Source organism: Salmo salar, chromosome ssa09, assembly GCF_905237065.1.
Source record: "Salmo salar chromosome ssa09, Ssal_v3.1, whole genome shotgun sequence".
Taxonomy (NCBI): Eukaryota; Metazoa; Chordata; class Actinopteri; order Salmoniformes; family Salmonidae; genus Salmo; species Salmo salar.
The window spans coordinates 145713244-145730597 of NC_059450.1; the positions used below are offsets into that span (position 1 = coordinate 145713244).

The 17354-nt window shown below is 46.2% G+C and overlaps 1 protein-coding gene across 2 annotated transcripts in view; it reads left to right on the top strand.

Moving 5' to 3' along the window:
- The first annotated feature begins 8597 nt into the window (after positions 1 to 8597).
- The window catches only part of LOC106613184 (guanylate cyclase 1, soluble, alpha 2), a 46660-nt gene continuing 37903 nt past the window's right edge, over positions 8598 to 17354 (top strand). For both annotated transcript variants that reach the window (XM_014215189.2, XM_014215190.2), the window contains exons 1-2: positions 8598 to 9363; positions 16611 to 16672. In XM_014215189.2, the coding sequence (XP_014070664.2) occupies positions 9127 to 9363; positions 16611 to 16672 (299 nt within the window). In that variant the 5' untranslated portion in view covers positions 8598 to 9126. The remainder of the gene's footprint in view (positions 9364 to 16610; positions 16673 to 17354) is intronic.

Sequence of the window (17354 nt, forward strand, 5' to 3'; positions counted from 1 at the left end):
CCTTGGGTTCATGCATGTTAACATCAGAAGCCTTCTCTTTAAGTTTGCTTTATTCACTGCTTTAGCACACTCCACCAACACTGATGTCCTAGCCGTGCCTGAATCCTGGCTTAGGAAGGCCACCAAAAATTCTGAAATTTCCATCCCCAATTACAACATTTTCTGTCAAGACAGAACTGCTAAAGGGGGCAGAATTGCAATCTACTGCAGAGATAGCCTGCAGAGTTCTGTCATACTATCCAGGTCCACGCCAAAACAGTTTGAGCTTCTACTTTTAAAGATCCATCTCTCCAGAAATAAGTCCCTCACTGTTGCTGCTTGTTATAGACCCCCCCTCAGCTCTGCCCTGGACACTATATGTGAATTGATTTCTCCCCATCTATCGTCAGAGTTCGTACTGCTAGGTGACCTAAATTGGGATATGCTTAATAACCTCTTACATCTAGACGTTCCGCTAGCGGAACACCTGCTCCAATATCCAATGATAGGCGTGGCGCGAATTACAAATTCCTCAAAAATACAAAAACTTCAATTTTTCAAACATATGACTATTTTACAGCATTTTAAAGACAAGACTCTCCTTTATCTAACCACACTGTCCGATTTCAAAAAGGCTTTACAGCGAAAGCAAAACATTACATTATGTCAGCAGAGTACCCAGCCAGAAATAATCAGACACCCATTTTTCAAGCTAGCATATAATGTCACAAAAAACAAAACCACAGCTAAATGCAGCACTAACCTTTGATGATCTTCATCAGATGACAACCCTAGGACATTATGTTATACAATGCATGCATGTTTTGTTCAATCAAGTTCATATTTATATGAAAAACCAGCTTTTTTACATTAGCATGTGACGTTCAGAACTAGCATACCCCTCGCAAACATCCGGTGAATTTACTAAATTACTCACGATAAACATTCACAAAAAACATAATTATTTTAAGAATTATAGATACAGAACTCCTCTATGCACTCGATATGTCCGATTTTAAAATAGCTTTTCGGTGAAAGCACATTTTGCAATATTCTCAGTACATAGCCCAGCCATCACGGCTAGCCATTTAGACACCGACCAAGTTTAGCCCTGACCAAACTCCGATTTACTATTACAAAAGTTTGATTACCTTTGTTGTCTTCGTCAGAATGCACTCCCAGGACTGCTACTTCAATAACAAATGTTGGTTTGGTCCAAAATAATCCATCGTTATATCCAAATAGCGGCGTTTTGTTCATGCGTTCTAGACACTATCCGAAGTGTAAATAAGGGTGACGAGCATGGCGCAATTCCTGACAAAAGATTTCTAAATATTCCATTACCGTACTTCGAAGCATGTCAACCGCTGTTTAAAATCAATTTTTATGCAATTTTTCTCGTAAAAAAGCGATAATATTCCGACCGGGAATCTGCGTTTAGGTAAAAAGAGGAAAGAAAACAAAGCATTCGGTCGACGCGGCACGCGCCTGAGTCTCACAGTACTGTAACCAGCCACTACCCAAACGCGCTACTTTGTTTCAACCAGAGCCTGCAAAGCCACGATTCAGCTTTTTGCCGCCTTCTGAGAGCCCATTGGAGCCGTAGGAAGTGTCACGTAACAGCAGAGATCCTTTGTAATGGATAGAGATGGCAAAGAAGGCCAAGAAATGGTCAGACAGGGTACTTCCTGTACAGAATCTTCTCAGGTTTTGGCCTGCCAAATGAGTTCTGTTATACTCACAGACACCATTCAAACAGTTTTAGAAACTTTAGGGTGTTTTCTATCCAAAGCTAATAATTATATGCATATTCTAGTTTCTGGGCAGAAGTAATAATCAGATTAAATCGGGTACGTTTTTTATCCGGCTGTGAAAATACTGCCCCCTATCCATAACAGGTTAACAAACCTACAAACAAGCTTCAACGCCATACAACACTCCTTCCATGGCCTCCAACTGCTTTTAAATGCTAGTAAAACGAAATGCATGCTCTTCAACCAATTGCTGCTCGCACCCGCCTGCCCGACTAGCATCACTACTCTGGACGGTTCTGACTTAGAATATGTGGACAACTATAAATACCTAGTGGTCTGGTTAGACTGTAAACTCTCCTTCCAGACTCACATTAAGCATCTCCAATCCAAAGTTAAATCTAGAATCAGCTTCCTATTTCGCAGAAAGCCTCCTTTACTCATGCTGCTAAACTTACCCTCATAAAACTGACTATCCTACCGATCCTTGACTTCGGCGATGTCATTTACAAATTAGCCTCCAACACTCTACTCGGCAAATTGGATGCAGTCTATCACAGTGCCATCCATTTTGTCACCAAAGCCCCATATACTACCCACCACTGCGACCTGTATGCTCTAGTTGGCTGGTCCTCGCTACATATTCGTCGCCAGACCCACTGGCTCCAGGTCATCTATAAGTCTTTGCTAGGTATAGCTCCGCCTTATCTCAGTTCACTGGTAACCATAGCAACACCCACCCGTAGCACGCGCTCCAGCAGGTATATCTCACTGGTCATCCCCAAAGCCAACACCTACTTTAGCTGCCTGTCCTTCCAGTTCTCTGCTGCTAATGACTGGAACGAACTGCAAAAATCACTGAAGTTGGAGACTTATATCTCTCTGACTAACTTTAAGCGTCAGCTGTCAGAGCAGCTTACCGATCGCTGCAGCTGTACACAGCCCATCTGTAAATAGCCCATCCAACCAACTACCTACCACATCCCCATATTTGTTTTTCTGCTCTTTTGCACACCAGTATTTCTACTTGTACGTCCTCATCTGCACATGTATCACTCCAGTGTAAATTGATACTTTTTAATTACTTCCTGTTCAGCCTGTACATTAATGATCTGCCTTCCGTCTGCACTGGGTCTGAAGTTCAAATGTATGCAGATGATACAGTGATATATGTGCATGCAAAGAGCAAACAACAAGCTGCACAAGAACTCACTACTGTAATGGTCCAGGTTACAAAGTGGCTCAGTGACTCGTGTTTGCATCTCAATGTGAAAAAAACAGTTTGCATGTTCTTCACAAAGAGGGCAACAGATGCTACTGAGCCAGATGTCTATGTGTCAGGGGAGAAGCTCCAGGTGGTATCTGATTTTAAGTACCTTGGCATCATACTTGATTCCAACCTCTCTTTTAAAAAGCAGGTGAAAAAGGTAATTCAAATAACCAAATTCAACCTAGCTAATTTCCGATTTATACAAAATTGTTTGACCACAGAGGTAGCAAAACTGTATTTCAAATCGATGATACTCCCCCACTTAACATACTGCTTGACTAGTTGGACCCAAGCTTGCTATACAACATTACAACCTATTCAGTCTGTCTACAAACAGGCTCTCAAAGTGCTCGATAGAAAGCCCAATAGCCATCATCACTGTTACATCCTCAGAAAGCATGAGCTCCTGAGTTGGGAAAATCTTGTGCAATACACCGACGCATGTCTTGTATTCAAGATCCTAAATGGCCTAGCTCCCCCTCCACTCAGTATTTTTGTAAAACAGAAAACCCAAACATATGGCAGAAGATCCACAAGGTCTGCCATGAGAGGTGACTGTATAGTTCCCTTAAGGAAAAGCACCTTTAGTAAATCTGCTTTCTCTGTGAGAGCTTCCCATGTCTGGAATACACTGCCATCAGACACACATAACTGCACCACATATCACACTTTCACAAAATGCATGAAGACATGGCTAAAGGTCAATCAGACTTGTGAACATAATCCCTAGCTGTGTATTGCCGCTTTCCATGTTGTCTGTTGTCTGTAGCTTGTGAGGTGTGGAAACACTTTGTTGTTTTTATGGATTTTGTCTTGTTGCTTTTTGTTCTATATTGCTCTGTTTGTATGCTACATCTTGCTTGTCCTATGTTGCTCTGTCTGTATGCTATGTCTTGCTTGTCCTATGTTACTCTGCGTGTGCTCACTGTTCAATGATTGTCTATATTGTAATTGTTTTTAATAACCTGCCCAGGGACTGCGGTTGAAAATTAGCCGGCTGGCTAAAACCGGCACTTTTACTGAAACGTTGATTAATGTGCACTGTCCCTGTAAAAATAAAATAAACTCAAACTATTGGCCTATTTATTGCCTTACCTCCTTACTTCATTTGCACACACTGTATACAGATTTTTCTATTGTGTTATTTACAGTTCGTTTGATTATCCCATGTGCAACTCTGTGTTGTTGTTTTGTCGCACTGCTTTGCTTTATCTTGGCCAGGTCGCAGTTGTAAATGAGAACTTGTTCTCAACTGGCCTACCTGGTTAAATAAAGGTAATTTTTTATTTTTTACGCACACATCCCATTTTACTTACACATCCCATTGTAACGTCTGCTTCCAACTCACACTCTCAAACACATAGATCCCCTGAACGCAGCTCACTCTCCAGATCCCAATCACCTGAATTGTGATCACCTGTTCACACACCTGTATGTCAGTATCACACACCATTTAGTTCAGTTCTTTACACCCCATCATTGTGAGGTATTGTTTGTTTTGTAACACACTTCTATTTGGAGCTCTGTTTTTCCCATAATTTACTCCTCCAGTGTATGATAGTTTTTGCCTGCCTCACTAATGAAGTCTTTTGCCTATTCCCTGCCTGTACTTTAGCCTATCGGATTTCCTGTTATCAACCTATTGCCTGATCTCCCGGATGACATTGCTAGCCTTTTCCTTGCCTGTAATGTTGCCTTTTTGGACCGCTGTGTATGACCTTCTGCCTGCCCCTGGACACAGCTACCTGCCTCCTGCTGTGGTTCTTTACAATAAATACCTGCTGCACCCTGCGCTTGGAACCAGCTCTCTGTCTCCCATCGTGTTCATTACACCCATATGCTATCTCATTCTAAAATAAGGAAGACACACATTGTCAATACCTGCCTGGGCGACAACGCATTGTGTAAAACACTAATAGGACCCTATGAAATCCTTGTTCTTTTTTCCCAAATGCTGTTTTATTTTCTGGAATTCTGTGTTAACTTTTTGTTGCCTAACGTGTTCAATCCATTTTGTTGATTATAAAATACAGTATATATCTAATACCTATTATTCACACATGTTGGGTTACTGTAATAGAAATATCCAGTGTAACCTGTCCGAGGGGTACCGGGTATTCTGTTTACATTTCTTGACTCCGTCTGAGTCAAGCCCTAATGTGAGCTACAATGAAAACACACAGACATTTGAATACATTTACATTCCTTGTCAATGTATTCTGGAAAATATGATCTGTCCAGTACTCAGGAATGTCTGAATACGTAAATACCTATACCTAAAGAAGAGGAGTTGTATTAAAATCTATGACAATGTCAGGAAAATTAAACTCGAATGACTTCAGCTTTAGATAGCTAGCTAGCTAAAAAAGGGTAACATCACAATCCTAGCTGAATTGGAAGAGCTGCTTGTTATCTATATTACTAGCCAGCCCACTTATTTCATTTAGCTAGTTTGGCTGTTAGATTATTGACTAGGTAACTACTGCACAAGGTTAACGTTTGCAGTCCTGCCTTGAACATGTTGTGAATACGTGAACAACAAGAAGGTTTCTGCAAGGACAGGTGTAGCTAGATAGCTAGGTGTAGTTAGCTAGCTAGCTACGTATTGCTCGTTCCTGTCTCTGCCTGGCTAGCTTGCCTAGCAGGCAAACATTAAATTGCAGGGGCACCATGTGTTTAGTTCTACTGTAATGTTTGCTGACGATACATTTTTTGGTAAGCTAGGTAGCTAATATGTTACATAGCTATTTCGGTTAATACAAAACTTACACAAAAACGACAAAGGTTAGAAACAGCACGGAGGCGAGCAAATGCACTGCTAACTTTCTAGCTAGTAGCATGCCCACCACTAGCTAACTTTACAGACATCACGGCCGTAAAATAGTTAGCTTATCAACGTGCAAATATAATGTACTCTGGCAATATAGCTAGCTAAAGGCTTTTCGTACTTGAATAATATTATTTAACTTTTTCCACAAATAATTTCAAAATATTGTCAAAAATATGTGTAGAGAGATCCAAACTACATTCCAAGCTTTAATTTGGTCCTTACCTGCCGCATGGCCATTCCAGAGGAGAAAGATCAAGACAACGTCCGTTGAAGTGTTCCAAGCACAATTGACGTTCAGAACTAGATCATATTTTTAAATTGTTGGTTGTTACCTAGAAATATTTGTTCAAATTTAGCAGAATATTATCTTGGATTTTTATTTGCAAATGCCAGTCTTTTTCAACACATATAAATTAAGTTCTATATTCAACAATTTAAGTAAAATCAAAAAACTATTTTATGTAAAAATCATTGATTTTCTTTTGCAATATTTACTAAGCCTGTGGGTCCTTTTTTACAGTGTATGATGAAACTGGTTCTCATGAGGACCGCCACAGGAAAGGAAGAGCCAGAGTTACCTCTGCTGCAGAGGATAAGTTACCAGCTTCAGATTTCAGGCCAAATAAATGCTTCACAGAGTTCAAATAACAGACACATCTCAACATCAACTGTTCAGAGCAGACATTGGGATTCAGGCCTTCATGGTTGAATTGCTGCAAAGAAACCACTACTAAAGGACACCAATAATAAGAAGAGACTTTCTTGGGCCAAGAAACACAAGCAACGGACATTAGACTGGTGGAAATCTGTTATTTGGTCTGATGATTCCAAATTTGTGATTTTTGGTTCCAACTGCCATGTCTTTGTGAAATGCAGAGTAGGTGAACTGATGATCTCCGCATGTGTGGTTCCTACCGTGAAGCACGGAGGAAGAGGTGTAGTGGTTCTTTGCTGGTGAAACTGTCTGGGATTTATTTAGAATTCAAGGCACACTTAACAAGCATGGCTACCATGGCATTCTGCAGCGATATGCCATCCCATCTGGTTTGCGCTTAGAGGGACTATCATTTGTTTTCAACAGGACAATGACCCAAAACACACCTCCAGGCTGTGTAAGGGCAATTTGACCAAGGAGAGTGATGGAGTGCTGCATCAGATGACCTGACCTCCACAATCACCTGACCTCAACCCAATTGATATGGTTTGGGATGAGTTGAATCGCAGAGTGAAGGAAAAGCAGCCAACAAGTGCTCAGCATATGTGGGTTGAGAGCTGGTTGAGAGAATGCCAAGAGTGTGCAAAGCTCTCATCAAGGCAAAGTGTGGCTACTTTGAAGAATCTAAAATCTATTTTGATTTGTTTAACACTTTTCTGGTTACTACATGGCTCCCGAGTGGCACAGCGGTCTAAGGCACTGCATCTAAGTGCTAGAGGTGTCACTACAGACCCTGGTTCGATTCCAGGCTGTATCACAACTGGCCGTGATTGGGAGTCCCATAGGACTGCGCACAATTGGCCCAGCGTCGTCTGGGTTAGGGTTTGGCCGGTGTAGGCTGTCGTTGTAAATAAGAATTTGTTCTTAACTGACTTGCCTAGTTAAATAAAAAAAGTGTTATTTTTGATGTCTTCAGTTTTTTTGTACAATGTAGAAAATAGTAAAAATAAAGAAAACCCCTTGAATGAGTAGGTGTGTCCAAACCTTTGACTGGTACTGCATATGTAGTGCGTATGTTTATGCAGGGTATATGTATGCACTATCCTGGTAGTGTTTCTTCAGTTTGTGTGTCTCGGGCCTCAGGCTGGGGGGATAGTCTGGCACATGGGCAGAGAAGAGGTCAAGGTCACCAAAGTGATTAGTGTTCGACATGAATTCCGCCCTGTCGCCCGCTACGGCTCTGTGATTTTAATTGCGCTAATACCGTCAGATACCATTATCATGTGTTTATTATGGGGACAGAGTCGGTTCATATAGGAGAGGAGGCTGTGTACTATTGTTGACATATACCATAGTCTAGTCTACTAGAACCAAGTCTACCTTCAATTATTGTTTTATCTCTATGACCTTGAGTAAAATAAGAAGTAAATTATTTACAAAGGTCAGTGTTCAGTTGATTATGACAAATTGGTCTAGTATACAAACACACTGAATATGTTCTGCTGGCATTGCACAGTCAATTAATCAATCAATCAAATGTTTTATAAATCCCTTTTTACATCAGCCGATGTCACAAAGTGCTGTACAGAAACCCAGCCTAAAACCTCAAACAATGCAGGTGTAGAAGCACGGTGGATAGGAAAAACTCCCTAGAAAGGCCAGAACCTAGGAAGAAACCTAGAGAGGAACCAGGCTATGAGGGGTGGCCAGTCCACTTCTGGCTGTGCCGGATGGAGATTGGATGGAGAGTATAACAGAACCTGGCCAAGATGTTCAAACGTTCATAGATGACCAGCAGGGTCAGATAATAATAATCACAGTGTGGGTCAACTGGCATATGTGTGGCATGAAATCAAATTATTAAGGATCAAATCACATGCAAACACTAGGTCTATTTGATTTTGTAGGTTATGGTTTTGCTTTCTCCTGCAGTTACTTGTATTTTTGACTCTAGTGTCTCCTCCGTCAGTATCTGCGCCAAACAGCAGCCTAGCCCTAAACTAAAGTATCTCTCTCACAGGGATGTTAAGCGAGGGGGGGCAGGGTTTGGTCTGATATTATATCTGATTGGTTGTGGCGGATGGAGGTAGAATAGTGATGCTGTAGAGCTCGAGCGGAGTGGACAGATAGAACTCCACGAGGTAGCGGCTCGAGCTGACTCCGCAAGCATCTCTCTGTATCTCCCGATCCTCCTCAGGCCCGCACCTGGACACACCGTTTCCTGCCCTCTGGAGAGGAGAGGAATACAGCCAACTGCAGGGATGAGAGGGTGAAGGAATGAAAGCATGAATAGTCCACAGAGAGAGAGAGTCAGAAAGCCGTGAATCCACAGAGGATGTGATAGTGGAGAGGTGCGCAGCAGACATAATACTTCAACTGGAATTTCAAAGGGAAAGCAAAGAGGACAACGGTTAAAGCCGTTAGACATGAGATTCGTCTGGTGAATATAGTCCCTCTCTCTGGCCGTCGCGAGAGCATCTTGGTTTGGGTAATACATTTGTTCTCTAGCTCGTGTCGCTCACGCTCTTGACCGGTGCGCGCGCCTCCCCATCTTTCCCACGCGAGTGAATCTGATGAGTCCGGGTGGCGGTGTGTTGTTTCGCCGCCGCACGCGTACGCGCCCAGACTTAGCAGCAGCAGCATGTCTTCGCGCAAGATCTCTTCGGAGTCGTTCAGCTCGATGGGCTCGGAGTGCCTGGAGAGTCCCGGAGATGACGGCGACTCCTGCCCCTTTTCACGCATCTGGAACGGCAAGAGCCCGGTGGAGAAGCTAGCGTGCCCGTTCGAGGACGCACCGGGACCCAAACGGGCGAACAGACGGAAGCGCGTGAACCTGGACTCGCTCGGGGAGAGCTTGAGGAGGTTAACGTCGCCCACGGTAGGATACATTTACAAAAAACCCAGATAGAGAGATTTTCTCCGGTATTTCTCTCCCCTCTGCATGCGTCACCTGCGTGGTTACAAAAGGACCAGCACGCAAAGAGATGACTGTTAGAATACAGAGAGAGCGAGAGAGAGAGAGAAGAATGGGTAGCAGATTAGTCCTATTCTATATCACTCCTTACGGGGATGAGGTTATTCTGGGTGAGACTGTATCTGTTTACCTAGAGTAGCCTCTTCTCCTCCACCTGCACTGAAGTGAAAGAAGTGGACAGGTGAAATAAAATACCTGCTTGGAAGGCCTCCAGTTTACAGCATCATTAATCTGTGTTTTCAGAACAGTGTACAATAAGGAACAGAAACTTGGAAAAAACTAGAGATTAGAGATGCACTGATAATGATGATGATGATGATGATGATATCCTGGTCTTATACAACGCTGTTTTTAATTTCCTTGGTCTTAAGGAAGTGTTTAGCTTGCTACTCCCTGGTCAAAAGATCGCCCCCACACGCACACACAGACTGCAATCATGGTGACCCAATCATACAAGAGCAAAGCAACGAGGGAACCGCTCTTAGCAACCAGTCAACCATGACCCGGAGAACAGAGCATGAACTTGGTGTTCACTTCATGGTCCTGATACTGTCAGCCGGGCCAGCCACAGTGACCCAGAACAGAGCATGTACTTGGTGTTCACTTCATGGTCCTGATACTGTCAGCCGGGCCAGCCACAGTGACCCAGAACAGAGCATGTACTTGGTGTTCACTTCATGGTCCTGATACTGTCAGCCGGGCCAGCCACAGTGACCCAGAACAGAGCATGTACTTGGTGTTCACTTCATGGTCCTGATACTGTCAGCCGGGCCAGCCACAGTGACCCAGAACAGAGCATGTACTTGGTGTTCACTTCATGGTCCTGATACTGTCAGCCGGGCCAGCCACAGTGACCCAGAACAGAGCATGTACTTGGTGTTCACTTCATGGTCCTGATACTGTCAGCCGGGCCAGCCACAGTGACCCAGAACAGAGCATGTACTTGGTGTTCACTTCATGGTCCTGATACTGTCAGCCGGGCCAGCCACAGTGACCCAGAACAGAGCATGTACTTGGTGTTCACTTCATGGTCCTGATACTGTCAGCCGGGCCAGCACCAGTGACCCAGAACAGAGGACACAAATGGACATATCCTCCTTCTGTCGCCACACATTACACACACATAAACACAAACATAAAGATATGCAGGGAGGTGGTAGTTAGTGGTGTGAGCCATAACTGTTCTACAGTAGTGTAGTTCATCAACTTCCAAGGCTGTGTGTACTGTGGGACATGAAACTGTGCCGTAATTTGCACTACATTCCCTAATTAAAGCCGTACACAGATGCACTCACATACAAACATACTGCCTTAAGAGGAGAGAGGAAGAGGAGGGAGGAGAACTGCTTGAGAAGAGAGACAGGGGGCAGAGGAAGGATACGAATGATGGAGGGAGAGGAGAGAGGAAAGGAGGGCAGAGGAAGGATACGAATGATGGAGGGAGAGGAGAGAGGAAAGGAGGGAAGAGGAAGGATACAGATGATGGGAGGGAGAGGATGGAGGAAAGGAGGGCAGAGGAAGGATACAGAGGATGGAGAGGGAGGAGAGAGGAAAGGAGGGCAGAGGAAGGATACAGAGGATGGAGGGGGAGGAGAGAGGAAAGGAGGGCAGAGGAAGGATACAGAGGATGGAGGGGGAGGAGAGAGGAAAGGAGGGCAGAGGAAGGATACAGAGGATGGAGGGGGAGGAGAGAGGAAAGGAGGGCAGAGGAAGGATACAGAGGATGGAGAGGGAGGAGAGAGGAAAGGAGGGCAGAGGAAGGATACAGAGGATGGAGGGGGAGGAGAGAGGAAAGGAGGGCAGAGGAAGGATACAGAGGATGGAGTGGGAGGAGAGAGGAAAGGAGGGCAGATGAAGGATACAGAGGATGGAGGGGGAGGAGAGAGGAAAGGAGGGCAGAGGAAGGATACAGAGGATGGAGAGGGAGGAGAGAGGAAAGGAGGGCAGAGGAAGGATACAGAGGATGGAGGGGGAGGAGAGAGGAAAGGAGGGCAGAGGAAGGATACAGAGGATGTAGAGGGAAGAGAGAGGAATGGAGGGCAGAGGAAGGATACAGAGGATGGAGAGGGAGGAGAGAGGAAAGGAGGGCAGAGGAAGGATACAGAGGATGGAGGGGGAGGAGAGAGGAAAGGAGGGCAGAGGAAGGATACAGAGGATGGAGGGGGAGGAGAGAGGAAAGGAGGGCAGAGGAAGGATACAGAGGATGGAGGGGGAGGAGAGAGGAAAGGAGGGCAGAGGAAGGATACAGAGGATGGAGAGGGAGGAGAGAGGAATGGAGGGCAGAGGAAGGATACAGAGGATGGAGGGGGAGGAGAGAGGAAAGGAGGGCAGAGGAAGGATACAGAGGATGGAGGGGGAGGAGAGAGGAAAGGAGGGCAGAGGAAGGATACAGAGGATGGAGGGGGAGGAGAGAGGAAAGGAGGGCAGAGGAAGGATACAGAGGATGGAGGGGGAGGAGAGAGGAAAGGAGGGCAGAGGAAGGATACAGAGGATGGAGAGGGAGGAGAGAGGAAAGGAGGGCAGAGGAAGGATACAGAGGATGAGAGGGAGAGGATGGAGGAAAGGAGGGCAGAGGAAGGATACAGAGGATGGAGGGAGAGGAGGAGGAAAGGAGGGCAGAGGAAGGATACAGAGGATGGAGAGGGAGGAGAGAGGAAAGGAGGGCAGAGGAAGGATACAGAGGATGGAGAGGGAGGAGAGAGGAAAGGAGGGCAGAGGAAGGATACAGAGGATGGAGGGGGAGGAGAGAGGAAAGGAGGGCAGAGGAAGGATACAGAGGATGGAGAGGGAGGAGAGAGGAATGGAGGGCAGAGGAAGGATACAGAGGATGGAGGGGGTGGAGAGAGGAAAGGAGGGCAGAGGAAGGATACAGAGGATGGAGGGGGAGGAGAGAGGAAAGGAGGGCAGAGGAAGGATACAGAGGATGGAGAGGGAGGAGAGAGGAAAGGAGGGCAGAGGAAGGATACAGAGGATGGAGGGGGAGGAGAGAGGAAAGGAGGGCAGAGGAAGGATACAGAGGATGGAGAGGGAAGAGAGAGGAAAGAAGGGAGAGAGATGCTGAGAGAGTAAAACTCATTTTGTGTGTGTGTGTGTGTGTGTGTGTGTGTGTGTGTGTGTGTGTGTGTGTGTGTGTGTGTGTGTGTGTGTGTGTGTGTGTGTGTGTGTGTGTGTATGGATCAGCCAGCTGATCTACTGTGTTAACAAACCAACCCGCCTTTCATAGCATATGAATGTGTGTGTGTTTGTATGGATTCATGTACAAGTCTTTGTGATGTGAATGTTTTCTTGTCTGTGTCGGTGAATTTTGATAAAAGATGTGTGCTTGTTATTGTTTTTACTGGTTTGCTGGTGGTAATGTGTGGAGAGAGTAAGTGTGTGTGTCGATGACGTATGTTCTGTGAATGAATGGCTAAGACAAGGATACTCTCATAGGACACCCACACACTATGCCTGTATATATAACGTTGGATGAGCCAGATGCTGGTCTCCTGTTCACCAGGACACCCACACACTATTCCTGTATATATAACGTTGGATGAGCCAGATGCTGGTCTCCTGTTCACCAGGACACCCACACACTATTCCTGTATATATAACGTTGGATGAGCCAGATGCTGGTCTCCTGTTCACCAGGACACCCACACACTATGCCTGTATATATAACGTTGGATGAGCCAGATGCTGGTCTCCTGTTCACCAGGACACCCACACACTATTCCTGTATATATAACGTTGGATGAGCCAGATGCTGGTCTCCTGTTCACCAGGACACCCACACACTATTCCTGTATATATAACGTTGGATGAGCCAGATGCTGGTCTCCTGTTCACCAGGACACCCACACACTATGCCTGTATATATAACGTTGGATGAGCCAGATGCTGGTCTCCTGTTCACCAGGACACCCACACACTATTCCTGTATATATAACGTTGGATGAGCCAGATGCTGGTCTCCTGTTCACCAGGACACCCACACACTATTCCTGTATATATAACGTTGGATGAGCCAGATGCTGGTCTCCTGTTCACCAGGACACCCACACACTATTCCTGTATATATAACGTTGGATGAGCCAGATGCTGGTCTCCTGTTCACCAGGACACCCACACACTATGCCTGTATATATAACGTTGGATGAGCCAGATGCTGGTCTCCTGTTCACCAGGACACCCACACACTATTCCTGTATATATAACGTTGGATGAGCCAGATGCTGGTCTCCTGTTCACCAGGACACCCACACACTATTCCTGTATATATAACGTTGGATGAGCCAGATGCTGGTCTCCTGTTCACCAGGACACCCACACACTATTCCTGTATATATAACGTTGGATGAGCCAGATGCTGGTCTCCTGTTCACCAGGACACGGATACACTATGCCTGTATAAATCAAATGAAATGAAGTCAAATCAAAGTTTATTTGTCACATGCGCCGAATACAATAGGTGTAAACCTTACAGTGGAATGCTGAATACAACAGGTGTAAACCTTACAGTGAAATGCTTACTTACAGGCTCTAACCAACAGTGCAAAAAAAAGGTATTAGGTGAACAATCGGTAAGTAAAGAAATAAAGACAACAGTAAAAAGACAGTGAAAAACAGTAGCGTAGGATGACCCCAGATGCTGGTGTCCTGTACAGCAGGTTTCAGCAGAGGCCGTAGGATGACCCCAGATGCTGGTGTCCTGTACACCAGGTTTCAGCAGAGACCGTTGGATGACCCCAGATGCTGGTGTCCTGTACAGCAGGTTTCAGCAGAGGCCGTAGGATGACCCCAGATGCTGGTGTCCTGTACACCAGGTTTCAGCAGAGACCGTAGGGTGACCCCAGATGCTGGTGTCCTGTACACCAGGTTTCAGCAGAGGCCGTAGGGTGACCCCAGATGCTGGTGTCCTGTACACCAGGTTTCAGCAGAGGTCGTAGGGTGACCCCAGATGCTGGTGTCCTGTACACCAGGTTTCAGCAGAGGTCGTAGGGTGACCCCAGATGCTGGTGTCCTGTACACCAGGTTTCAGCAGAGACCGTAGGATGACCCCAGATGCTGGTGTCCTGTACACCAGGTTTCAGCAGAGGCCGTAGGATGACCCCAGATGCTGGTGTCCTGTACAGCAGGTTTCAGCAGAGACCGTAGGATGACCCCAGATGCTGGTGTCCTGTACACCAGGTTTCAGCAGAGGCCGTAGGATGACCCCAGATGCTGGTGTCCTGTACACCAGGTTTCAGCAGAGACCGTAGGATGACCCCAGATGCTGGTGTCCTGTACACCAGGTTTCAGCAGAGGCCGTAGGATGACCCCAGATGCTGGTGTCCTGTACAGCAGGTTTCAGCAGAGACCGTAGGATGACCCCAGATGCTGGTGTCCTGTACAGCAGGTTTCAGCAGAGACCGTAGGATGACCCCAGATGCTGGTGTCCTGTACACCAGGTTTCAGCAGAGACCGTAGGGTGACCCCAGATGCTGGTGTCCTGTACACCAGGTTTCAGCAGAGGCCGTAGGGTGACCCCAGATGCTGGTGTCCTGTACACCAGGTTTCAGCAGAGGTCGTAGGGTGACCCCAGATGCTGGTGTCCTGTACACCAGGTTTCAGCAGAGGTCGTAGGGTGACCCCAGATGCTGGTGTCCTGTACACCAGGTTTCAGCAGAGACCGTAGGATGACCCCAGATGCTGGTGTCCTGTACACCAGGTTTCAGCAGAGGCCGTAGGATGACCCCAGATGCTGGTGTCCTGTACACCAGGTTTCAGCAGAGACCGTAGGATGACCCCAGATGCTGGTGTCCTGTACACCAGGTTTCAGCAGAGGCCGTAGGATGACCCCAGATGCTGGTGTCCTGTACACCAGGTTTCAGCAGAGGCCGTAGGATGACCCCAGATGCTGGTGTCCTGTACACCAGGTTTCAGCAGAGGCCGTAGGATGACCCCAGATGCTGGTGTCCTGTACAGCAGGTTTCAGCAGAGACCGTAGGATGACCCCAGATGCTGGTGTCCTGTACACCAGGTTTCAGCAGAGGCCGTAGGATGACCCCAGATGCTGGTGTCCTGTACACCAGGTTTCAGCAGAGACCGTAGGATGACCCCAGATGCTGGTGTCCTGTACACCAGGTTTCAGCAGAGGCCGTAGGATGACCCCAGATGCTGGTGTCCTGTACAGCAGGTTTCAGCAGAGACCGTAGGATGACCCCAGATGCTGGTGTCCTGTACAGCAGGTTTCAGCAGAGGCCGTAGGATGACCCCAGATGCTGGTGTCCTGTACAGCAGGTTTCAGCAGAGACCGTAGGATGACCCCAGATGCTGGTGTCCTGTACACCAGGTTTCAGCAGAGGCCGTAGGATGACCCCAGATGCTGGTGTCCTGTACACCAGGTTTCAGCAGAGGCCGTAGGATGACCCCAGATGCTGGTGTCCTGTACACCAGGTTTCAGCAGAGGCCGTAGGATGACCCCAGATGCTGGTGTCCTGTACACCAGGTTTCAGCAGAGGCCGTAGGATGACCCCAGATGCTGGTGTCCTGTACACCATGTTTTAGCAGAGACCGTAGGATGACCCCAGACTGACACAACAGTGTTCATTTAGCGTTGCTGCAGGATTTTATTAATGTTCATCATATTAACACCACTCTCCCTTACACACAAACACACGCGCATGTACGCGGGCACACACACCGTCTCAGTCAGAGCCCACTGCAGAGGAATTTAGAGGTAAAACTGGATTTAGAATATTTAAAGCTTTCTGTATTTTTTGTTATTGGTGGTGATAGGAAAATATAGTTTTTTTGTGTGCCAGTTATACATTACTGGACCGTTTGTAAAGCGTTAAGGTGTCATCTTTAAATGCAGGCTGTTGAAATGATCTGTTTTTATATATAGGGCCCTGAGTTTTTAGTCACGACCAGGACAACAATGTTCTTATATTTGTCCTATTCCACACATGTACTAGTGTGTATTAATACGTATGTGTGAATTGGAAATGTGAGAGCGGGGTCACGGCCAGGGTCTGACATTATCAACGGCAACCCTGGTGCAATTAGGGTTAAATCACTTGCTCAAGGGCACATTGCCAGACTTTTCGCCTTATTGCCTCGGGGATTCGAACCAGCGACCTTTCGGTTACTGGCCCAGTAACATTTGTTTTTCCATCTTCTTTCAGACACAGATGGTTCAACAGTCTTTACAGAGAACCTTAGAGTTCTACAGACAGAAAGAGATCAGGTAAGGACTGCTGTGCTGTGTGTGTGTGTGCACACGTGTGTGTGTGTGTGTATGCATCTGTGTATGCGTGTGTGTGTGTGTACGCGTGTATGTGTGTACGTGTGTGTGGGTATGCGTGTGTGTACGCATGTGTGTGTGTGTGTGTGTGTGTGTGTGTGTGTGTGTGTGCGTGTGTGTGTATGTGTGTGTGTGTGTATGCGTGTGTGTGTGTGTGTGTGTGTGTGTGTGTGTGTGTGTGTGTGTGTGTGCGTGTGTGTGTGTGTGTATGCGTGTGTGTGTGTGTGTGTGTGTGTGTGTGTGTGTGTGTGTGTGTGTGTGTGTGTGTGTGTGTATGCGTGTGTGTGTGTGTGTGTGTGTGTGTCTATGCTCTTGAGAATGGTGTACTACATGTAGCTATAGACTTTGGTAAGACTGGATAAAGACTCTGTGAGTAATAATCTCTAGTAACATAGTGAGGTCACAAAAGAGCAAGGCCATTGTTCCTTTTTATCTAATCCATGTGTTATAATTGAGAAAAGCATGTAACCAATTCATCCATTACATAACGTGTGTTTGTATTTTGTGTGAACATTGCTCTGTGTACTTCTTTCAATTAGTTGAGTATTACTGTCTGTGTGTGTTGGTGTGAGTTTCTGTCCAATGCTCTGTGTGTGTGTTGGTGTGAGTTTCTGTCCAATGCTCT